This window comes from Pipistrellus kuhlii, unplaced genomic scaffold (genome assembly GCF_014108245.1).
Source record: "Pipistrellus kuhlii isolate mPipKuh1 unplaced genomic scaffold, mPipKuh1.p scaffold_m20_p_5, whole genome shotgun sequence".
Lineage (NCBI taxonomy): Eukaryota > Metazoa > Chordata > Mammalia > Chiroptera > Vespertilionidae > Pipistrellus > Pipistrellus kuhlii.
The window spans coordinates 15,846,482-15,871,877 of NW_023425551.1; the positions used below are offsets into that span (position 1 = coordinate 15,846,482).

Sequence of the window (25,396 nt, forward strand, 5' to 3'; positions counted from 1 at the left end):
CATTGGTGTTTCTCTCTCTCCTTCCTCTCTAAAATCATTAAACTATATATTAAACTGCTTGATCCCCCCTAACCGCCTCTGCCTACCTGACCCTCCCTAACCCCTCTGCCTGCCTGATTGCACCTAACCACTCACCTGCCTGCCTGATCACTCCTAACCGCCTCTGCCTGCCTGATTGCCACTAACCACTTGCCTGCCTGCCTGATCACCCCTGCCTCTGTTTGCCTGATCACCTTTGTCTGCCTGATCACCCCTAAGTACTCTGCCTGCCTGATTGTCTCTAACCGACTCTGCCTGCATGACTGTTCCCTAACCACCTCTGCCTGCTTGACCACCCCTAACTGCTCACTGGGGAGCAGCTGGCGAGTGAGGGGCTGTGGTCATGCTGGTCTTTGGTCATTCCGCTATTTCAGTCACTGGGCTTTTATTATATAGGATTATCCCATTTTGAAGATGGTGGAGACTGTAGGAATTGGCTTTCCTTTTTCCATTTAGGACACTGATGAGTTCCTTTATGTCATAGGTCCAACCTGAAATTCAACATTTCTCTCATTACCATATATCTCCCCTATACCCTCTTCCACCACCCCCATCACCACACTGTTGTCTGTGTCCATGAGTTATTTTTTCTAAAAAGTTCAATACTTCCGCCCCCCAATATCCCCCCTCCTCTAATATCCCTGTCACTGGAGCTGTCTGCCTGTTCTCTATCTTTAAGTCTATCTCTATTTTGCTTATCCATTTCTTAGGATTCTGCATGTTTTCCTTGTTTAAATATTGTTTATATATATATATATATATATATATATATATATATATATGTATATTAAAAAAACAAATAAAACTCAGCCATATGTCAGAGCCTCCTCTAACCTTTGATTTTTCATAAGCAGCTGAGAAATTTTAAAACCGTTGACATATGGAATTTGTAAGATAAATATTTTACTGAATTGCTTTTAGATAAGAGCGATTATGCCGAATCATTCATGCTTTAGAGTAGGGGTGTCGAACTCAATCAGAGAAGGGGCCAAAATCTAAAATCCAGCCTAAATCGTAGGCCGAATGGTTTACTGAACAGTCATAAACTGTCATTGTGATGGAAACGCAGCAGAGTGCAGTGATGAAAGCATAGTGCGGGCCACATTGCAAGGCCTGGCGAGACGGATTTGGCCCGCGGGCCTTGTGTTTGACACATGTGCTTTAGAGTATACTGTCACATGTAATGACATGTAGTTATTTAAATTAAAGCTTAATAAAATTAAAAATTCAGTTCCACATTTCAAGTGCTCAGTAGGCATTTGTGGCTACTAACCACTGTACTGAATAGCACAGATAGTCTTTCCACTCATGTCCTATTGGACTGAGTGGATTTAAAGGTACTATTAAAGAAAAAAAAAACTTTTAGGATGTATTGAATATAAAGGCATTTTACCCCCTCAGAAGCACTCTAAACCCAAATAAAGTGTCTGCCTTCTATTAATGTCTCTGGTTAATAATTCTTTAAAAAACCCATTTGGGGAAAATCATATTCCTCTTTTTATAAGCTAAAGAAAAAATCAATTGTTAATAAATGAACTGGAATGGACATATCCTTAGAAAGTGATATTTTCACTTCCTTTATTCTATTTGTATAATACCAGTTCATAATTATTCCCGTTTTAGGATCTCAAAACATATTCCTTGAGATAGAGACTATATTGAGATTCTGTTAATAGGTACACTTGAATTCATTTCTCGCATAAAATTTCTGGAGAATTTTAACAATATTACTAACTTAGAAAAATTACTTAAACTATCCTATCTAATAAAAGAATGATATGCAAATTAACCATCACTCCACTACACCCACAAGCCACGTCCACCAGCCAATCTGAGCAAGTATGCAAATAAATCCAACCAAGATGGCTACCAGGAGGGAGACTTGGGTTTCCCTGGCAATGGAGGAAGCCAAGCTTTCCACACACCCTGGTGAGCCCAGGTCTCCACTCAAGGCTACAAAGTTCAAATATAGAAGGTAAACAAATCCGAACAGAAATGGCGGCAGCCGGAGCATGCAGGAGGCTACAAAGTTTCAATAAAGAAGGTAAATGAATTCCAGATACCAGGGCCTCTGCTTGGGTTGCCAAGGGGTGTGGCTAGCCTGCAAACCACCATAGGCCCCTAGCCCAGGCCATCCCACGCCCCAAGGGAACCCTACCCTGATCCAGGACACCCTTCAGGGCAAACCAGCTGGCCCCCTCCTGTGCACCAGATCTCTATCCTTATAAAAGAGTAATATGCAGATTGACCATCACTCCAACACTCAATATGGCTGCCCCCATGTGGACAAAGATCTTGCCCCCATGTGGACACAAGATGGCCACCACAAGTTGGCCAGCAGGGGAGGGCATTTTGGAGGCACCAGGGCTGAAAGGGAGGGCAGTTGGAAGCAATCAAGCCTTCAGGGGAGAGCAGTTAGGGGTGACCACGCCAGCAGAGGATGGAAGTTGGGGACAAACAGGCTGGCAGGGGAGCAGTTAGACATCAATCAGGCTGGCATGGGAGTGGTTAGGTGATCAGGCTGGTAGGCAGAAGTGGTTAGGGGCAATCACAAAGGCGAGCAATTGTGAGCCAGCAGTCCTGGATTTTGAGAGATATCTGACTGCCCGTTTAGGCCTGATCCCACTGGCAGTTGGACATCCCTCAAGCCAACCTCTCCAATCAAGGGGTCCCAGATTGGAGAGGGTGCAAGTTGGGCTGAGGGACATCCTCTCCCCCAACCCCCCAGCCCCTGTACATGAATTTCATGCACTGGGCCTCTAGTTATATATAAATATTTAAGCTGAATTGCATGGCAAATGATTTAGTGATTATAAGCTCTGGCCAGGTAGCTTGATACACCAAGGTTGCAGGTTTGATTCTCAATCAGAGTACATACAAAAATCAACCAATGAATGCACAAATAAGTGGAACAAATCGATGTTTCTCTCTTCTTACTTCTTTCTCTATAAAATCAACTTTAAAAAATGTAGTGATTATAATATGAACCATGAAGGTAAGGTCTAGGATCATGTATTTGGAAATAAAAAATTGAAGTATAGTTGGTTAAACTTCACTAATTCTTTTTTTATTGATTTTTGAGAGAGAGAGAGAGAGAGAGAGAGAGAGAGAGAGAGAGAGAGAGAGAGAGAGAGAGAGAGAGAGAAAGAGAGAATATGAGAGATTTATTATTCCACATATGTATACATTTACTGGCTGATTCTTGTATTTGCCCTGACCAGATATCAACTCACAACCTTAGGTTATTGGGACAATGCTCTAAACAACTGAGTTACCTGGCCTGGGTAGTTCATTTTTATTTTAAAGCAGTACTAATTTTTTTTTAATTAGTACTCTTAATTTCTAGGTCAATGTCAGTCACCAGCTGTACTGTACAACCCATGGAAGTAAACTAGGTCTCTCTTTCACAACCCAGCAAACACACTGCCTGGCACCCAGTAGATGCTCATTCAAATTGAGTAATCAATCACACAATGTATTCATTTAACAGATTTTACTAATTATTTTTGAAGTGTTTTACAATCTTAATGTCATTTCTTCCCAAAATTAACATTAAGTCTCTCAAAATTTAATAAACCCTAAAGAACCAAAATGTACACTGCATTTAAAAAATAAATACTTAAAATCTTTAAGATTATAAAAATTCAAAGAATAACATTATTTGCTGGGTAAGTGTCAACCTGGAAAAGCAATTATTTTTAAAAAGATTGGAGAATCACCATTTAAACATGAGTTTATTAAGTTTGTGCATTTCTATCTATGTTATCTACTTACAAAACTTCCAACTCATTTCATATAGTAAAGTTCAAGTCCCTAGCAAAGGCAAAAATTTGCCAAACTACCTTGATTAGAAACATTAGCTTATTTACTTAAAAATCTATGATAAAAATTTTAAGACATTTAAAAATATGAAAGTTTACTTCTGCAATGCAATGAAATTTTCAGTTCTTTATTTGACAAAATTCTCTTATCCCAAAGACACACCAAAAGAGATTTATATATAAAAGGATCTGAATAACTACTACATATGTAGTGCATTTAAAACAATGGATAAGTTGCCCAGCCAGTTTGGCTCAGTGGATAGAGCATCGGCCTGTGGACTGAAAAGTCCCAGGTTCAATTCCAGTCAAGGGCATATACCTTGGTTGTGGGCAGAAGGCAGCTGATCAATGTTTCTCTCTCATCAATGTTTCTAGCTCTCTATACCTCTCCCTTCCTCTCTGTAAAAAATCAATAAAATGTATTAAAAAAAATAAAACGAGTTAAGTCATTAATTATAAAATATAAAACCAAACCAATTGCTAGACTAGGAAAGATTGAGAGTATCTAATAAAAGTCTTTTGATCACAGATACCTCAATGTTCCTAGGCAGCTCTAATAAATTGTTGTAGGAATGAACAACATGTAGTTTATTTGACCTCTTAGAAACATAAGTGTTCCTAGGCAGCGCTAATAAATCACTATGCATACAGACAACATATAGTCTACTTCATCTCTTAGAGACATAAGTATAGACAAGGAGATGGGAGTTATAAGATGTCAACAGATTCACCATTTGAATCAAAATAAAACAATCTGAACGTCACTGCTTCTACTACATCACTATGTAGTATGACCACGTTCAGATTTAACAGGTCCACTCTGAAAGACAGGTGTTATCTCCATTGCAGCACGGTGCATGCTGACTTCACTGAGTGACTGGTAAAGACACTGGCACTTGGTTAGACTGAGGGGCTGGAGACCCACTATTTATGGCTTGTGGAGGTACTGTAGTTGGTTCCATCTTGCTAATGTGTGTGATGAATCGAAGACGAAGTTTTAAAGCTGGTTTTAAATTACAGATAATCTTCTCTACCTAAAAAATGAAAATACATGGAAAAATATTTTTAACCAGAAACTTTAATTTCCCACTTTAAAGAAGTGACTTAATACATATTCTGAGACAATATACTAGGGAGTGGGATGGATGAGAAGTTTATCTATATGCTCTATGTTTTAACAAAAGCAGATAAAACTATTTCTCTCACACGAGAAAAACTGTGTTCTTCCTCACACACATTATATATATGTATAGGTGTGTATATGCATATATCTATGTATATAAACATATACTTACAAAAACACATATACTTCCCTGGCTAGCCAGTAATCCTACTGCCAAAAGCTAGTATAATTTACACTGAAAATATTACACATGCAATAGGTGGTCATCCTTTTAAAATACCATCTTCACAGAAGCATGAAGCACAATTACATTCTGAAGTTCTTTGAATAATATGTCTGTAACATATATCTACAAATCTAATTTTTTTAAATTCTGATTTATACTTGGAATTTAAACTATATATTAGACTACTCTTACTTAAAACACTTTAAAGAAATAAATACATCAAGCAGTTTCACAGCTTTTTTACTCAAATGCTCTTTGACCTTGCCAGGAAATATCAGCCTATTAATAATTTTTCCGCCGAAATTGGGTTGGCTCAGTGGATAGAGCGTCGGCCTGAGGACTAAAGGGTCCCAGGTTCGATTCTGGTCAAGGGCACGTACCTTGGTTGCGGGCCTATCTCCAGTGGGAGGTGTGCAGGAGGCAACTGATCGATGTTTCTCTCTCACCGATGTTTCTAACTCTCTATCCCTCTCAATTCCTCTCTGTAAAAAAAATCAATAAAATATATTTAAATAATAATAATAATAATTTTTCCTTTCTGTAATTACCTTGTGTCAAAGTGTCTTAAGCCCAAATATAAAGGATATGCTAAATAAAGCATGCCTGAGCCCAGCTGGTGTGGCTCAGCATCAACCTATGAACCAGGAGGTCATGGTTCAATCCCAGTCAGGGCACATGCCCAGGTTGCAGGCTTGACCTCCAGTGTGGGGCATGTGGGAGGCAGCCAATCGATGATTCTCATCATTGGTGTTTCTAGCTCTCTCTCTCCCCCTTCCCTTCTGAAATCAATAAAAATATATTTTTTAAAAATAAATAAAACAAAGCATGCCTTATTGGTTCCCACTCAACTTTCCTGGACGATTCTGTTGAGGCATAAAGGAGTCAAACCCTCCCCAGCTGCAAGGGAAGAATCCAGCAGACTAGGATTCATATGCTTTTATATCAGTTTCTCTCTCTTGGCCATTATAGAAGGAAGTAACCTTGAAGTATGGAGGGGAGGTTATTTAATTTCTCCTGAAACAGCCAACACTGTTTCCTACAGATAGAAAACTCTGTTATGGCTCAAGGTCCTTTCTACTTTCAGACAGCTCTACTAGGAAGTGGCTCTTCATATGTTGAGTCAGAATGCACCTCCTTTTAACTTCACCAGAGTTTATATGTCCTTTGAAGTCACACAGAACAGATGTAATACTGAACCCAAATGCAACCCTCTCAAAAGTGAGGACATAATTAATTAATGAGTTTGGTGTGGGATGTGCTAAATTGGAGATGCAGGGAGAAATACCAATCTTCAGGTTGAGAAGAAAGTTAAGGATGAACCTTAAAGTTCAAATCAAACTTTCCCAGTTCCTTCCAATACCCTTCAAGAAATCACTCTCTGGTCTCTCCTGGCTTTAGTCTTCTCGTTATGCTGCAATTGTTTAATGTTCCCATAGTGTATCCTAATCACCGTCCGGAAAAAGCAGGATCTCCTTCACATAACACAACACCTGTCTGGTCTTTTCAGTAGCAATGCTGTACTGTTTCTTCCTAAGGAAATTACTGTTAACTAACTCCCCTCGGTCTTTTTCAGATGTCTTGATGCAAATATCAAGGGCAAAATGTAAGAAGTTATAACATGTATTTACTTTTACTTTAATACTATATCCAGAATATGCTCATGTAGCCTAAGAGACTGATATCAATCTTTTCTCCTCAAAAGAAAATAAACGAAACCACTCACCCAAACAAATAAGTCTATCACCATATGTTCAAGGTTTCTAAACTAAACATCACTAAAAGTAATTAAAGGCAACTTACTTGCTCTTTCACGCTGTCACCAGTAAACATATATTTCACATGGTATAGGAAGTCACAGATGGGATCCATGTAATTCAAGTGGGTGCTGCACTGGTCTACATTCAGCAACATGTCATAAAATGCCACACCAATCTAGTTAAAAATAACCAAAAATTATTTATATGTCAAAAGTGGTTCAATAATTCAGCATGATATACTGGACTCCATTCCAAGACAGAGGAATAACAGGTTTATAGAACTGTCACTGACCACACAAGATGTGTGCATGGAAATATGACATAGCCTGCATTATAGTAGACTCGATAGTGCTACAAATGCCCCAATAGGGCATAAATGAAATTTCTCTTTACAGTTTAGGAATTTTTCTTAAAATTAAAAGACAGATGATCCCCTTTCAGGAAATCATATTTCAATTTCTGGGATAATCGCAACCTCAGGGATATTTTATATTGTACCTTTAGTTCTATCTGGTGGCTTATACTTTAAGGTTCTATTCCTGGTTCATTTTCTTTTCTCTGTACTCTGTTCTAGATGATTTTAATTAATTCTTCTCTACTGTAGTGCAGGTTCTCAAACGCATTTCTCCTTCCTTAACTTTCTTCTTAACTTTGAAGATATGTATTTCTCTCTGCATCTCCAATTCAACACATCCCACACCAAACTCATTATAGTTACTTAAGTCATGGGTACACTAAGTCCTCCATAACCACTCTCTGATCCTACTAAGCTGACTTCACTACTAATGGATTATAAAATGAAACTTGGAAAACAATGGGGAAAAAACCCAAATAGATATTTTAGAACTTAATTTTATCACAGAAAACCCAGATTATATTTTACCTCTATCATACACCGAGTTCTCTCTTGCTGAAATCTTTGTAAAAATGGTCCCACAAGATGGTACACATAAAGCAATTGGAATTCAGTCTTCACTATAGGAAGAAGTACTTCAGTGAGAAACCTAAAATGCGAAGATAATAATTTATTGTGATTTGAAATCAGTGAATTATTTGAATTTTGTTAATATAGCCTATCCTAGTATTTGTAAAAGTCATAATTATTTTTTTTAATTTGTTTAGATTTTGGTAACCTTTTAAATTATTCTCGTCTCTCACTGGCTCTTATTTTCATTTGATTACTGGAATAAATTTAGATTTAAAGTCATTCTTAGAAATAAAATTACTGCCATGACTGTGAATAGAGAGGTCTGCAGACTGAAAGGTCCCAGGTTCGATTCCAGTCAGGGGCATGTACCTTGGTTGCAGGCATATCCCCAGTAGGGGTATGCAGGAGGCAGCTGAATGATGATTCTCTCTCATTGATGTTTCTCTCTATCTCTCTCCCTCCCTCTCTCTGTAAAAAATCATTAAAATAAAAATAAATAAATAAAATAAAATTACTGAATGACACAGGTGCATATAAATGACAGAGTCTTATATAAATGCCATTCTCAAGAAAGTTGAATCTAGTTAATACCAATTTTATAGTTAAGGTAAATAATGAGAAAATAGGCTGATATCAGTTATTTAGTTCAAAAAGGCAACTTCTGGAATACATCCTGGGGAAAAGCCTCCTTAAAATGTAATGGAAAACTAGATACCAAATTATTACTTGCATGTACAAATTACATTTTTTTCAAACAATTCTGAAGTAAAAGAGTTTTTCTGATTATCTAGAAATTCTACATCACTCTCACTTTCCAAGTTGTTCTTACATGTCCGTGAGGTTAAAGAACAAAACAAAAACATCACATAAGTAAAATTTATTTTAAAAATCATAATACCTACTTGGGAATGAGAGAAAGTTGCCCAATGCTAGAATGGTGCCACACAGCATGCGCTAGAGCTAACGTATAGCTACAGCTCATCTCGGAGTAGGACTGATGACAAGCAGTGAAGTCAAAGAGGCGGAATGGATAGCCAACCCACTCAGTTTCAGATGTCAAGCTGGGACTACTGATGACACTCACAATTTGATCATGAAGGACAATCCAATATGGCTCCTTTAAAACCAGAGGAAAGCCCGATGAAAAATATCACGTATCTAGTATTCCACCCCAGATTCATTTTCATACTCTAACCCCTAAAATAATAGCACTTTCTCATTCTTTAATGTTTTATACTTATCCAGCTTGTGTCCTTGTGTAATGGAGATTTTGCCATCAAAAGAGGGCAGCTTCATAATAAGTCATTATTATGCTTGTGAGTTGGAGGGTTCCATACACGCATCTACCTGTTCATTAGTACCTGATACTGACTACACAGTAAATCTACTTTAACAATATTTATCACACAGACACTACTGATACACATTTGTAACTCAAAAACAAATACATATATTTGGGAGGTGGGTAAGGAGACAGTAACTTAACTCACTGGTAGAGCAGTGATGATCAATCCAATTGCATTCATCCATGCTGTAATGTTCTCTCGTGGCACTAAAGGCTGACTACAAAGTGGGAACAAATAATAAAAATGTGGAATTATAAAAACATTTTATATGGTTGATAATGAATCTTATTTTGAGAACATATATAATTCAGGGGCTGACCTCTACATTCAGTAGGAGTCATCCAATAAAACAATAGACTTTTATTGAGTAAAAATTTACTATACAGAAACAAAAGCAAAATAGGAATTTTGTTTTGGGTTGTTTCCTTTAACAAATGGGCTGAAAGACTATTTCCATTTATTTATACTTCTTCTCTAATCATTATCCCATCCTTTATGTTGGTCTTTAAGAAAGGACTCTTCAAAGACAGTCTTTATTGAGAGGTTAACATTATTCTTAAATTAAATACCAAACAACTAATAAAAAATATAAGTAGGAATAAACTCAGGTCTCCTGACACTGTCTAGGGCCAACTCCATTACACATATATCGTAAGGACAAGATCTAGAACCAAAAGACAGTTACTATCCAATATGTATCAGCCTTGGGACAATAGGTTTATCTGACAGCTCCAAATAAAATATCAATTTCTTTACAAATAAACAGTAAATCTTATTGCATACAACAGTATACATACCTTTTTAGCACAACATTTAGAAGAGCATTTCCAACTTCTTTGCCCGAAACAGCTAAGGCCATGAGCTCCACACAAGTAACATGCAGTGCATGGGCAGCTGGATTGGGAAACTCATTGAATCTCCAGTCACAGTTTGGAAATGGACCAGGAGACTTGCCAGCCATCGGTGCAAATGATTAAAGCAATAACTACTAGGTTATTTTAAGATTAATGGCTCATATTTGAATAGTGCTTTACAGTTTTCAAAATGTTTCACATGTAAACATCTCATTTGATTATCAATTTATCTGATTATGAACCTCCAAGAAATGATTTACCTGAGAGGTTAGAAAACAAATAATACATACCAAATACAAATAAACTTGATATGACAAATATATTGACTGCAACCATATGATCAATCGTCAAGTATACGGTAAAATGGTCGGTCTTATATAGGTGGGCTCTTATAACTGTGATGTGATAGCTATAGCAACCAAAGTACTACTATAACTATCAACTTATTCCTTCTAATAGTTATAGGACAATTAATAAGAAAGTTACTCCACCTAGCCAGTTTGGCTCAGTGGATAGAGCGTCAGCCTACGGACTGAAGGTTCTGGGTTCAATTCTGGTCATGGGCACATGCCCAGGTTGTGGGCTCGGTCCCCAATAGGTGGTGTGCAAGAGACAGCCAATTAATGATTCTCTTTCATCATTGATGTTTCTATCTTTCTCTCCAACTCCCTTCCTCTCTGAAAAAAAAGAAAAAAAGAAAAAAAAAGTTCTTTATAATAAGTAATTCTTCTATTTCACAAAATAAGTTTCTTTGTGTATAGAAAAATAAATCATGACCATTTATATAAAACTGCTCTAAATAGTGGCATGGTATATAGACATACTAAGTATAATGTGCTGAAAACTTAAGACATGAAATCAAAATGAAGAAATAAAAATACCAGTATAGTGGCATTTTTTAACAGAAAAGAGAGAAAATAAAGTTTATTATCCTCTATTAACATTTTTAAAAAATTCAATTACTTACTTAAAGCAACAAATTTCTATTTTCTCCAGTAGCAAACAAATGCACATACTACAATAGTAAATTTATTTAGAAATAGGATTGTTTTCTTTGAAACAAATCTTATAAGGCCTGCTTTACTTATTTATTTATTTTTTAAAAATATATTTTATTGATTTTTTACAGAGAGGAAAGGAGAGAGATAGAGAGCTAGAAATGTCGATGAAAGAGAATCATCGACCAGCTGCCTCCTGCATACCCCCCACCGGGGATGTGCCCACAACCAATGTACATGCCCTTGACTGGAATCGAACCTGGGACCCTTCAGTCCGCAGACCGACACTCTACCACTGAGCCAAACCGGTTTCAGCATAAGGCCTGCTTTAAATATAAATTTTAATGGAGTGGATTTCTGTCTCTCTGTCATGATGCTGTTAAGATTCCAAACTTTTCAGAAGTAAAAGGAGAAACAATCTTCAAGAAATCTGAAGTCTTAGAATACATAAAAATATTATCTTGAAAAGACAACACAGCTCACGTTCTCACAAATCATACATGCCCTTATTTCTACAGAACCTGGCAAATCACCATAAAAAGGATATTATCCACTAGTCGGCCAATCAGTCTGCAATAGTAGGAGTCATCTGGGACCCAAGGATTGTCTTCTCGGGCATTCATAGCACATTTCAGGTAAGTGTCACTTAGACACCAGCCCTGCGGTCGATTATCCTTCAGAGAGCCGATGATCGCGTGAACAAGTTTTCGTTTGAGAAATGCACGATCTCTCAGGTGCATTTCATAATAGTGCAGAGTATTATACAAATAAGTCACTGGACGATCTGCCAAGAAGAAAACAAATCACCATGATGCGATCTGGTTACCGACAATGTGAAAAAACAAATCCTATTTTCAGATTACCCAAAAACAGCTAAGATTATGAAATTATTTCACATGCTGGGTAATTAGAGACAGTGAATATTTTAATTTTAGGACAAGGCAGCAAGCTTCCAATAATATATATCTCTGTACTTAAAGATATTCATTACAGTCTGAGGTAGCAATTTCACTTCTGGAAATGTATCCTGCAAAAGTGAAACATGTGCTAGGACATTCCTTTCTAGAGGGCAGGGATGGGACATTTTTTGGCATAACCCTCTGTATCATGTGCATTTATCACCTAATCCAAATGGAAAATGCTTTCAAGGAATGTTCACTTTAACTTCATACCTAATCTGCAGTGCTAAAAGACAATTCTAGCTTCTGCACTGGACGAAAACATCTTAGATCAACGTCTAGAAAGCACTGCCCCAGAAAAAGACACTTTGTCCCCATAGTGGCTCCCCTGGGGCTCCCCTGCTTCTGTCACTGACTCTGCTGTTCTCTAGGACCAGAGTTAACACTTCAGACTTGTCTTGATTTCTTTCTTTTCATATTCTCCCCACAACCAGCCACACAAGCCCTATTTCTTCTTCCCTGACTGTCTGTCCCTTCTATATCATTTCCAATGCCATCATACTTGTTTATCATACACCTGAGCTTTCTGACATAATGTGTCGAAATGGCTTCCTTCTTCCAAGACATGCTGCCAACTACAACTGGACTTATCTAAAAGAAATGTTTTCCACTTATGCTTTCCATGTAATTATCTTACTCAATAACTTCTAGTTGATCCTTGATCACCTGCGTTATAAAATCAAAACTTCCCAAGCAGGCATTTAAGATGATCTGTCAGGTACAATACATAAATTTTCAATTTAGTCCAATGAGGCTATTGTTTTCAAGATGTCTTGTTTTTAATACCTTCATGTTTTCCCAAAGTATTATTTCTGCCTAGTCTTCCCCCTCCTTTCTGTTTATACAAATCACATACATCACAGTGAGATTCTATCCATCCAAGAAGCTGCCAAAATTCAATTTGTTCCCAGTAACGTCAGTCTGTTGTGAACACATATTTTTTTTCCTTCTACAGTCTTTGGCAATTAATCACACTCTGTGTCAAATAAGGCAACTCTCACATATCACTTTTTTTCTATTTAATACATTTGTTATGATTAACTATTCATATTTTTATGTCGTCGATTTTAGACTTCCTGGTACCAACGCATGGCACTTAACCTCAAAACACTTTAATAAAACAAGATCTTTAGAACCACTGTTACCCATATGGTCATGCCTAGCCCACTTATGTTTACTCTGAGATGCGATTAAATTTGAAAAAGCTCACCATGAAATTTATACAGCCCTCCTAGGTGATCTAGGAGAGTCTCCAGTGATTTGGAGACGGGAAGCAACTCTAAAAACCTGTGGATTACTATATCAAATACAGGAAGGAATCGGAGACACACGTTGCCAAAATAGATGGGCAGATAGGGTGACTGGATCTGCACGGGAGGATCGACCTGCTCCGCCAGGCCCTCAAAATACAGCTTCTCAGGATATTTCTGTGGAAATGAGGAAATGGTAAATGTTTAGGCCATTTTTTTTTCTCTTAAAAAAAAGAGCTAAATAACCTTGCCGTTTAAAAAAGAACATGAAACCATGCTTGCTCCTACAATGCAATGAAAACAAGAGTCATTTACTTGGTAAAAATCTTTTATCCCCAAAATACACCAGAAATGATTATGTATAAAAGGATTTGTAGTAACTCTTTTCATTTTGTACTGTATGTATCCATGTCTATAAAAACTGCAATTTTAATTTATTCATAATTTTAGAGATACTCTAGAACCTTGAAGAAATTTAGAGACCAGAGAGAAAGAGTAGAACCACAGAGACTACAGCCAAGCATGGTTAGACAGGATTAACTGAAACACTAATCTGAATGAGTACCTTGTGGTAATTCATGTGCTTGGTGTGCCAGTCGTTCTGCAGCCAGTGCTCTGGGGAATTTTCCTTCACAAAGTCACTTACTCGGTTTCGAAAATCATTTGGTTTGAGTAACAGCAACTGAATTATGAAATAACAAACCTGGGCTTCATTTCCTTCATGGCTACGCATGGCCTTTGGAGAAGAACAGAAAATTCTATGAAAATGTCTAACCTATGCAATAGTATGGGTCTGCCACTTGATACTCTAAATCCAAATAAATAAAATGTTACTATATCTCTATTTTATCCTTTTACTGATTTATAGATTTGCGTTATTTCCCCTAGTAAATTGTAATTATCTTTTTTTTAAAGGAGCTTCTTTAAAAATTTTTATTTATTTATTTGTGTGTGTGTGTGTGTGTGTGAGAGAGAGAGAGAGAGAGAGAGAGAAAGAGAGAGAGAGAGAGAAACACTGATGTGTTGTTACACTTATTTATGCATTCATTGGTTGATTCTTTTATGTAACCTGATCGGGGATCAAACCCACAATCTAGGTATATCGGGAAGATACTAGAACCAACTGAGCTACCTGGCCGCGGTAGACTGTAACCATCTTTACATCTGTGCTCCACAGCTAAGAGGTTAATGTTAACCTATCAGCTACCCCAAATATCACCACTATAGTATTTTTATAAATGTAGTATTACCCACCCTGATTTAGTGTCTTTTTCTTAAGTTTTTGCCTGCAATAGAATCAAGTCAATAGAAAAAAACATTTGGGGAATGTTGGGTGGCAATGAGAAAATCCAGTTCTGACTGTGGCTACCAAACTGCACAAATGGTTATTAGCACATACAAAGGAATGCAGTGACTTACAAATTCCTGACCCTAGTGGGAAACTTTGAGAATCAACTCAGGTCTAACGGCTCATATTTTTAGAGCATCATAAGGCCAGGGTCATATCTGTCTTATTTACTCCATACCTTCTGTGCATAGAACATAGTATATATTCAATACACACTTATTAAATTAATGAGTAAAGAAACTGGGAAATATCTAGTTCTTTAGGAAAGTGATAGCAATGCTTAATTATTGTACAAATTTATTAAATCCTTAGAAGCAAGATCTATCAATCACACACATTGATCCAAAAGAGAATAGACAGCTTAGAAACATTCTTAAGTAAGCATATTCTTACCAGGCAGAGAATTAATCTGTCCAATGTAACAATATTGTACTTCCATACCATGTCATTAAGAATTTCAATGCATTTGTTGAGTTGCTGACCCCCAGCTGATGTAGAGAATTCATATACCAGGAAATCTGCAAAGGTTCTCACATGGGCAACCAAGGCCCTGGCTCCAATTCTTTCTAATACCCTGGAAAGCAGAGTAAAAAATAAATTATATTGCTGTATGGTATAATGGGTTGCCAAATGGATTGCAGATCTAGGTTTTGGGCTTACCTGTAACCAATCTGATTAATATGATCTGTTTCCAAGAGCATTTTCCAGAGAAGACAAAGGAAGAGAGGAGAGCCTTGATTAGAAAAGTGGGCGATGATGTTATTTTCATTGCTCATTGACTTCCACTTCCTATACTCCTCCTCCACATTTTTTTTCAGATTAAAACGGCTTTCCTGAGGTACATTATTTTGTTTGAAGAATGCCTAAAAGGAAGACCAGAAATTTACTTCAATGGCTGTAGTAAAAAGGGCACTGGTATAGAGTTAAGAAACCAGTTCTAGACTTGACTCTGACAGTACAACACTGTTGGTGTCTCAAACAACTCAGTAACCAAGGCCAGAATTTCTATTAGTATATTGGGAAAATATGCAGACTTGACTAGATTATCACTGAGATTCCGTTCTTAGATTTCCTAAAGAGGAATTCCAAGCAAGCCTGAATTCAAAGTCTCTTCATAATCGTTGATACTTCTATTCACCTTGGGGAGAAAAGAAAGAAAAATTTATGTGCCTGTTGGTTACATATTTCCCTATCGCTATAAGGAAAATCCGTTATATTAGCTCAGTGGTTCTCTGAGTATGGCAGTGTCAGCAGCAATCTGTATTTAAACAATCTTCCAGGAGATTCTGAAAAGTTTGAGAGCTACTGCTCTACCCCTATTAGAATTTATATGTTCACTGCGCCTAAAATTTTCTCTGAAAAGTAGATGAGGTTTCTTTCTCTGTATTATAAAGGCCAAGTTTATAGTTTTTCTCTCTGTGTGATTTCTTTTAAATGCACTCAAGTGTAGCATATGTGCATTAAATTATATTTCTCTGTATTTCAGTACTATGAGAGAAAAAATTTTCAGTTAATGTATTAATTCTCACAAGTATTAACTAATTAGATAAAACCATAATAATTAAAATTTAAGAAACATACAGTCCTAGAATAGGACAAGGAACAACAACCCAAGATTTTGAAATAGCGAAGATTTATAAAAACAATAAGAAAATCTAACTTTCCTTTGGCTGTCACCAAAAGTGACTCTTTGAATAACATTATAAAGGGGAAGAATGATTTCATATATATTCAATATATAATTCAAGACCAAATTACCTGTAGTGGGCCTGGAAAACAGCTAAGAGTATGTGAAGCCCAGTTATGAGGAGTAAAACTCATAATGGTCTGAAGTATGTCTTTACACCAAGTTCCCTGAATTGAGTCAGAGCCTGTAAAAAAATCTAAACAAAAACAAACAGATATAATCTAGATCTAAATGATCACATCCATAATTCATAACAAAATCATAAAGTCACAAACAACTAGATACACTGAGAGAATTTCACTGCAATGCATTTACTACTAAGCTAGTAATATTCAGCTTAGGACCTAAATTTGAATGATATGAACACACATGAAAAGACAAAGACAATGGGAATCTTTTTAAGTTACAGAACATCAATGATACAATTGTTGTACAAGTCTACCATTATTGCTCACTTAATTCACTCTGACAGTAAGGTATTAGTACTCTTTGAGCTAAGAGAACAGAATTAAGAAAGCAGATATTGTGCCTGGCTGGGGTTGCTCAGTGGTGAGCATCAACCAATGAACCAGGAGGTCATGTTTCAATTCCTGGTCAGGGCTCATGTGCAGGTTGCTGGCTCAATCCCTAATAAGGGGCATGCAGGAGGCAGCCGATCAATGATTCTCTCTCATCAGTGATGTTTCTCTCTGTCTCTCCCCCTCTGAAATCAATAAAATATTTTTTTTTAAAAAGAGGGTAAAGCTCAAGAACCATTACTGAAAAGTGGCTAAAAACTGATGCTCATCCTGGTTAAAGTGACAGTACACAGAAGAATCTATATCAATAACTGAAATGGTGAGACTATCAAAACAACTGTATTTGCTTGAACAAATAAATGAAAAGTATCTTTTTAGCATCTCATCCCCTTAATAATCAGTAGAGACCTGGCACACTCCAATTTCACTATTTTGTTAGTGGTGGTGGATTCACTGTACCTGTCACGTGAGTTGCTCTAGCTAAGGTCAATATCAATGCTCGGTTCAGTTCTTCGGATTCCGCGGACAGCACTGTTTTGGGGTCATTAAGGAAGCGTGTGAACTGTGGCTGTAACTCGGAGCTACCTAAGGCTGTTATAAGCCTAAGAGCAGTGCTCTCAACACTGAAATGTGGGAGAACAACAACAACAAAAAAAACATGAAAGAGTTAACTTGCATATAAACTTCAGAATTATGGAATTAAATCTAATTCTAGGCTAATTAAAATGGGAAAACATGCAAACTATGAATTTCCCTTCTTTAATATTTTTTCTCTATTTTTAAAATTCTTACCTGCGGTTATTTTTCCATTGATTTTTTTTTTTGGGGGGGTGGGGAGGGTTGGGTAGTGGGGAGAGTAGAAGAGAAAGGGTAAGACAGAAACAAACATTGTTGCCCCCTGCAGGAGCCCCAACCAGGGCCCCGGCCTGGAAGGAGCCTGCAACCAAGGTACCTGCCCTTGACTAGAATCGATCCCATGACCCTTCAGTCCACAGGCCAACAACTCTATCCACCGAGCGAAACTGGATAGGGCCCTTCTTTAATTTAAATAAATAAATAAAATAAAAAAACCTTTTTTTGTATGAGATGAGCTTTGCTTAATTTTTTAAAAAACTTAAAGTGGCAAATTTTATAGTGAAAACTACTTGACTTGCTTACACATTTGAAAATTTGAAAAAGCCTATAGCCTATAAGACTAAAACACTTCACTTAAATAAACAGCATTTCAAAAATTACATTATTTTTACTTGTGATATATGGTATTTTCGCTTAGAGCAAAATCAAAATAATATGATTGATACTTTAACCATAATTCGAAGTATGTTTAAATCTAGTATCCTAAAAGGCTAAGTTAGAACATAATGCTAAAGGTCTTGGAAGTACTTGTTCTCAGTCCAAAGATCCCAAGGAAAGGATTCAACTATCTTCATAAATTTCTGTTTAAAATGCTGAAGGGAAAAAAAAAAAAAAAAAAAAAAGCCGAAACCCGTTTGGCTCAGTGGACTGAAAGGTCTATGGACTGAAAGGTCCCAGGTTTGATTCCGGTCAAGGGTATGTACAGGCACATCCCCCAGGCAGCTGGTCGATGTTTCTCTCTCATCGATGTTTCTAGCTCTCTATCTCTTTCCCTATAATAAAATATATTAAATAATAAATAAATAAATAAATAAATAAATAAATAAAATAAAAAGCTGAACTCTGGGAGAACCCTATTTGCCAGTGATGCATCTGATAAGGTTTAATATATGAAATCTATAAAAAGCTTATAAAACTCAACACAAAATCACAAACAATTCAATTAAAAAATGGGCAAAGAACCTGAATAGACACTCTCCAGAGAAAACATAGCTGTCCTAGCTAGTCTAGCTCAGAGGAGAGAATGTTGGCCTTGGGGCTGAAGGGTCTGGGGTTCGATTCCAGTCAAGGGTGCATACTTTTGGTTGCAGGCTCAACCCTGGCCCTGGTCGGGCAGCCAATGGATGTATCTCTGTGTCTCTCCCAATCGCTTCAACTCTCTCTAAAAATCATACGGAAAAATATCCTCGGGTGAAGATTAACAAAAACAAAACAAAGAGAACATACAGATGGCTGATAGACATGAAAAGATGCTTAACATCACTAGCCATTAGAGAAATGCAAAGTAGAACAATGACATATCACCTCACATCTGTCAGAATGATTCTCATCAATAAATCAACAAACAAGTATTGACCAGGATATGGAGAAAAGGGAACCCCTTGTGCACGGTTGGTGGGAAAGCAGATTGGTGCAGCCACTGTAGAAAGCAATATTAAATAACCTCAAAAAATTAAAAATGGAATTGCCTTATGACACAGTGACTCCTCTTTAGGGAATATATCTGAAGAAACCCAAAACAATATATGCACCCCTATGTTCATTGCAGCATTGTTTACAATAGCCAAGACTTGGAAGCAGCCCAAGTGTCCAATGGTAAGATGAGTGGCTAAAAAAAGCTGTGGTACATTTACACAATGGAATACTACCCTGCTGTAAAAAAAAAAAAAAAAAGGAAATCTAACCATTTGCAACAGCATGTTTGGACCTGGAGAGCATTATGCTAAGTGAAATAAGCCAATCAATGAAAGACAAATGCCATATGATTTCATATGTGGAATCTAATGAACAAAATAAATTAATAAACAAAACAGAAACAGATTCATAGATAGAAAACAGACTGACAGCTGTCCGAGGGGAAGGGCTGGGTAAAAAATGTGAAGAAATTAAGCAAATACAAACAAAAAATAAACAAACAGAAAACCTCACAGAACACAGAAAACCTCATACACACTGATGACAGTATGGTGATTACCAGAGGGAAAGGGGGATGGGTAAAACAGGGTGAACAGGGGGATAAATGGTGATGGAAGGAGACTTGACTTGGGGTGGAAAATACATAAAATATACAGATAATGTGTTATAGAACTGCACACCTAAAACCTATATTATTTTGTCAACCAATGTCATCACAATAAATTCAATAACAAACTTTAAAAAATAAAACGCTAGGACACAAAACTCTGGGGAGGGAGGGCATGAATGGGGGGGGGGGGCAATGGTATATGTACACAGATAATAATTTAATAAAAAATATATATATAAAAATAAAATAAAATAAAACGCTGGACTCTACTCATTCTATACTGGAAATAATATGCTTCAGAAGCAGAGGGGTTTTATGACAAATTAATAAAAATATTGTAAGGCAAAGATTTAAGTTTCCATTTCCAACTAAGTTTCTTATGAATCTTAAAGAAAAACAATCTTCAGTGAGCTCACCAGAGATGGAGCTGGTTCTGATTTGTTTGTGCAACTGCAGCCAAAGTATGAAGATGACTCAAGAGCTGAACTCTGTAATGAGGCTGAATGTGGTGCATCCGGTAGCTGAACATCTCAAGAAGTGTGTGTAAGATCCCCCAGGCGTGAGACTTGAAAACGGTTGGCAAAAGCTGACCTTAAGGAACAAGATCATTTAAGACACCAATTAGTAAAAGCTGTGCATGAAAAGACACGAAAGTCACAGAGAAAAATCGATGTAAAGATTTGATTGTGAATACACATGCTCAGAGGCATACATAAGTGCATGTATTTCCCAAATGTTCTCTATAACTTCTATTTTAATTGTAAGGAAAAAAATCCAGATCATAGTTATAATATGAAGTTTGCTTTTTCCCCCTGGAATTTGACAACTGATAATCCAATTCATCTGGAAAAATAAAACACAAGGTATGTCTGGAAAAAAAAATTTATTTTAGCTGAATCCAGTTTGGCTCAGTTTGGCCTGTGGACTGAAAGGTCCCAGGATCGATTCCGGTCAATGGCAAGTACATTGGTTGCGAGCACATCCCCAGTACAGGGTATGTAGGAGACAGCTGGTCGATGTTTCTCTCTCATCTATGTTTCTAGCTCTATATTCCTCTCCCTTTCTCTCTGTAAAAAAATCAATAAAATATATTTTAAAAAATATTCTAACCATTCTCACTTCTCTATTATTTTCAAAATCATTTTTAATGAAATTAAGGTTCCCAGTGTTTTAAAGCAAGAGGACTCACTTTTTAACACATAAATTGTATCACACATGTTCTTATTCCCTCCTCCCTCCTAAGAAAGTTTTATTCATATCTCAATTATCTGGTAAAAAGAGTAACTATGTTTAGAATTAAAATTACATTATATTGGTGAAAGTTAGAATTACCATGAATCAGAATAACACTTCCATACTAGACAGTATCTATTATTCAGAACAGCAAAATAACTAACAGATATTATAAGCCGTCCTCTGTAATGCAGGAAAACGCTTTCCATATTGCCACTCAGATTCAGTATTCATTGCTACCCAAGGAGCAAACCAGAAAGAGGCAAACAGGACCATGATTCTTGCATGAAAACAGTGACAATGTCCTGCTCACTGTATCCCAAGCAGCTAGTACAATACCCTTTTCTTACCATAACTTTATATAAAAATGCAACTCACCACCCTGACCCTATCCCTCTTGTTTATTTTATTTTTCTCTATAAGACTTATCACCTGAGCCTGGCCTATGAGCACTGACCATTGGCCTATGAGCCAGGAGGTCACGGTTTAATTTCCTGTCAAGGCACATACCCAGTTTGCAGGCTCGATCCCCAGGAGGAGGCCTGCGGGAGGCAGGCTATCAATCTCTCTCATCACTGATGTTTCTCTCTCTCTCTCTCCCTTCCTCTCTGAAATCCATAAAAATATATTTTTAAAAAATCATCTGACATACTTCAATTTATTATTTTTTTTTGTCTCTGTCATTAGTAGTCTCTATGATGGCAGTAACACTGCTATATCCCAGCACCTAGAAGAGTACTTGTTGAATTAATGAATGGATCAATAGTTATAAACATCAGAAGGTCCTGGCTTACTGATAAATCCTTTGATGCCCAAAGACTCTATTTCCATATAGACCAATAGACGACTGTAAGTTTCCACCAGGGCTGGAGCCAAGGCCACACTGGACTTTGCATGAGCAAGTTTTATCACTCTGGTAGCAATGCTGTGGATAAGGCTGAGGAGAAACAAAAGGAAAGCAAATAAAAATTCCTATTTCTGAAATAAATACAGGAGTTATCTATTGATAGGGAACTTGGTGTAAGTCTGAACTTAAATATATGAAATGAATCAGTCCCACTTTAATCATTTAGGTTGGCAGGACACTGGTGGTGAGTGAGCGCTGTACACTCTAAAACCTATTCTGGTTTCCATGGTGCTTCAATGTGCCTATGTAGTATATGACTATATAGTATTTGAAGTTCGAGCCAATGTGACTATATAGTATTTAAAGTTCGAGCCAATACTTAAGAGCTGAGCATTGAACTATGAACCAGAAGTCATGGTTTGATCCCGTCAGGGTACATGCCTGGGTTGCAGTCTCAATCCCCAGTGAGGACCATGCAGGAGGCAGCTGATCAGTAATTTTCTCTTATCATTGATGTTTCTATGTCTCTCTCCCTCTCCAAAATCAATTAAAAAATACATTAAAAAAAAAATAACCTCAATGTCCAACGATGTGGAACTGGTTAAATAATCATTTAGAGCCAACCTTGGCCAGGTAACTTGGTTGGTTAGAGCATCGCCCTAATATGCCAAGATTGTGGGTTAGATTCCAGTCAGGGCACATATAAGAATCAACTAATGAATGCATAAATAAGTGAAACAACAAACTGATCTCTCTCTCTCTCTCTCTCTGTCAAATCAATCAAATAACAACAACAAAAAATTGTTTAAATTACTTACAGTCATACAAAAGACCTCGCTGTAGCAAAAAAGGTATTTTTGAAGAACACTAAACTTAAAAAGGTGTTTAATGGATTATGGAGGAAAAGAATGATTATTAAATTGTAGTAAGAGCCCATTTTCTTAAAAAAAAATCCATATATTCATTCATTTATATACAAAGAAAAATGACTCAGAATATACACAAACATTTTATAATGCTTATTTTTCACGGAGGGATTATGGTAATTATTTTCTTTGGGTTTATTTATATATTCTACAATAAAAATCCTATAATAAAAAATTATAATTTTATAATAAAAAACCCTAATTATTTTTTTAAAATGTACTTGACCATAAAACACACACATAATCATGAAATCAAGTCAATAGTATACTGATATCAATTACATGACACAGGACCAAGTTAACAGCCCATACCTCATTTTGGCATGAACTGTCAGTGAATCCAGGAGGTTCATTGGTAAGGGAGTAATAGATGCTGAAGCCAAACAGCTCGTTCCAGGAAGAGGTATCCTCATAATTCCATTTCCATAAATAGTTTCTACTAGAGCTCCCATGGGTAATGTAAAACATTCTGAATTTGTAGAGTAGGCATTACACAGCAGGGCAATCTTATAATCATTCATCTGTAAACTTTTATTTCTAAGACTCTGCTGTAGGAACCTAAAATTTCAAGTCCCATTAAAGAGGAAAAAATGCAAATAATTTCCAGGAAGTTAACTTGCACTTTTAGAAGAGTTTAATTTCATGCAATGATTTACTAATACTATATTTATTCTTACAGGTTTTATAGATTCTGCCAAAAACATAATGTAGAAACACATATAAAAGTATAAGTAGCACTTCAGAAAGAATTTAAATAATTATTTGTAAGTATGTATTACAGATATAGCACTAATATTCAGAAAGAAATAATTCATCCATTCATGAACTAGGGTTATATTTATTATCTGCTTAAGCACAATGATTTGCCTTCGTTATAGATGTCACTATGTAAAGATGCTTAAGGGTGTCTCATAAAATGGAAGCTAAATGAAATGTGAAGTGTGACTATCCTATAGTCTCTTATGAAGTTTTTTTTTTAGAAGTTCTGGGTGGGAAGTTCAGCTATTCCTCATACCTCTGACTGAAGCCCCATCTTATCTAAGAAGGACACCTCTGAGTAATCACAGCTTAGGGAATGATGTAAGGGAGCACACCAGACAGACGAGCCCAAGGCCCTGGAAGCCCAGGGAGTGAAAGCCACCTCAGTCAGATCATGATCAAATCCCAAGTACTTAAAAAATTTTGAAACACATTAGCATATTTTTTTAAATTAAGTACTTTAATTAAAGTAAACATATAAAAGTAAAGATTAGGCCTGGTTAAATATATATATATTTATATAATCTTTACACACACACACACACACACACACATACATAATGTAAATAGGATTAATCTTCTAGTTGTTCTCTGATGCAGATATTGGTCAGTTTCTCTTGATGTGACATACACATTAAATGTTTGCCCTTACTGCCAATGAATGTGGCGGGATTTCCATCCATTCTTTACACAAATACTAAGAATAATATTAGTCTATAATCCACCACTTATAAAATAAAAAATTAACTGTTCAGCTACAAATACTTACTCATGGTGAAGGTTTAGGGAATGAGGTATTGGAATCTGTAGTTTGGAGTTGTCATTTTGGGCTTTTCTATTAAGATGAATCCAAATGCAAGTCATTGCAAAGGCATGAGTTGACTGAGGTTTGTTAATATCAGGAACTGGGATACACTAAAAAATATTTTCAGAAAGAAAAATTAACTAATTAAAACTATTTTACTAATCTACTTCTTATATAGCTCTTTTAAAAATATGCTATAGCCCTAGCTGGTTTGGCTCAGTGGATAGAGCATCGGCCTGCAGACTGAAAGGTCCCAGGTTTGATTACGGTCAAGGGCATGTACCTTGGTTGCGGGCATATCCCCAATAGGGGGTGTGCAGGAGGCAGCTGATCGATGTTTTTCTCTCATCAATGTTTCTAACTTTCTATCCCTCTCTCTTCCTCTCTGTAAAAAAATCAATAAAATATATATTTAAAAAAACAACAACACCCAACAAGCTACATAAAACAAAAACAAACTCATAATACAGATAATAGAATATGGTTATTAGAGGAGAAAGGTGGGTGAGAGGGATAAAGAGAGTCAACTATATGGTGATAGATAGAGACTAGATTTTTTTGGGGTGATCGCTTTGTAGTGTATACAGATGCCAAATTATAATATTGTACACTTGAAGCTTATATAATTAAAAAAGAAAAAGAAATGATGAAAATTCCCATAAAATGTTTTAAAAATGGCAATCATAAGTACATAACATATTTTACTCAAATACTTTATGTAATAAAACAATGACAGGGACACACTCAATTAACAAACAAACAAAAGATATTCACAGACACTAATATTATGTGACCATTCAATGATGTGTATAGATAAAAACAGTATAATGCTTTTTAAAACTGTAAGCCTACTTAAAATGTAGGGGGGAAAATTGCTATACTAAATGTTCCATTGTGATTCAAGATAAACTTCAAAAATAATTTCATTCAATTTCTTCATTAGATGTGAGTAGAATAATAAGAGAGACCTAATTTCATCCCATGATTGTGGCTAGTTAGAGAACTGAGGTTAAAAACTCAGATTTTCAGCTTCTAAATCCAGTGCTCTTTTCACAAAACCACACTAAAATCCTTAAGCATAATTTAGACAT

The 25,396-nt window shown here is 36.4% G+C and overlaps 1 protein-coding gene and 1 long non-coding RNA gene across 13 annotated transcripts in view; one reads left to right on the forward strand and one right to left on the reverse strand.

Annotated features, from left to right (window-relative positions):
• Window positions 1–1,201: 1,201 nt before the first annotated feature.
• LOC123651324 lies at window positions 1,202–24,545 on the forward strand. Its single transcript, XR_006739948.1, has 3 exons — window positions 1,202–1,408; window positions 14,913–14,916; window positions 24,512–24,545. It is a non-coding gene; the product is annotated as an uncharacterized LOC123651324 (long non-coding RNA).
• MED23 (mediator complex subunit 23) overlaps window positions 4,629–25,396 on the reverse strand; it is a 40,391-nt gene continuing 19,623 nt past the window's right edge. For 7 of the 12 annotated variants that reach the window (XM_036413478.2, XM_036413477.2, XM_036413476.2 and 4 more), the window contains 17 exons: window positions 24,270–24,415; window positions 23,054–23,299; window positions 21,763–21,905; window positions 20,152–20,326; window positions 17,314–17,477; window positions 16,408–16,532; window positions 15,310–15,512; window positions 15,043–15,223; window positions 13,867–14,037; window positions 13,262–13,478; window positions 11,640–11,876; window positions 10,038–10,203; window positions 9,385–9,457; window positions 8,797–9,011; window positions 7,850–7,970; window positions 7,010–7,141; window positions 4,629–4,894 (listed from right to left, as the gene is read on the reverse strand). In XM_036413478.2, the coding sequence (XP_036269371.1) occupies window positions 4,727–4,894; window positions 7,010–7,141; window positions 7,850–7,970; window positions 8,797–9,011; window positions 9,385–9,457; window positions 10,038–10,203; window positions 11,640–11,876; window positions 13,262–13,478; window positions 13,867–14,037; window positions 15,043–15,223; window positions 15,310–15,512; window positions 16,408–16,532; window positions 17,314–17,477; window positions 20,152–20,326; window positions 21,763–21,905; window positions 23,054–23,299; window positions 24,270–24,415 (2,883 nt within the window). In that variant the 3' untranslated portion in view covers window positions 4,629–4,726. Of the gene's footprint in view, window positions 4,895–7,009; window positions 7,142–7,849; window positions 7,971–8,796; window positions 9,032–9,384; window positions 9,458–10,037; window positions 10,204–11,639; window positions 11,877–13,261; window positions 13,479–13,866; window positions 14,038–15,042; window positions 15,224–15,309; window positions 15,513–16,407; window positions 16,533–17,313; window positions 17,478–20,151; window positions 20,327–21,762; window positions 21,906–23,053; window positions 23,300–24,269; window positions 24,416–25,396 lie in introns of those variants that run through there. The other 5 variants (XM_036413481.2, XM_036413480.2, XR_004983620.2 and 2 more) reach the window with 4 other exon arrangements.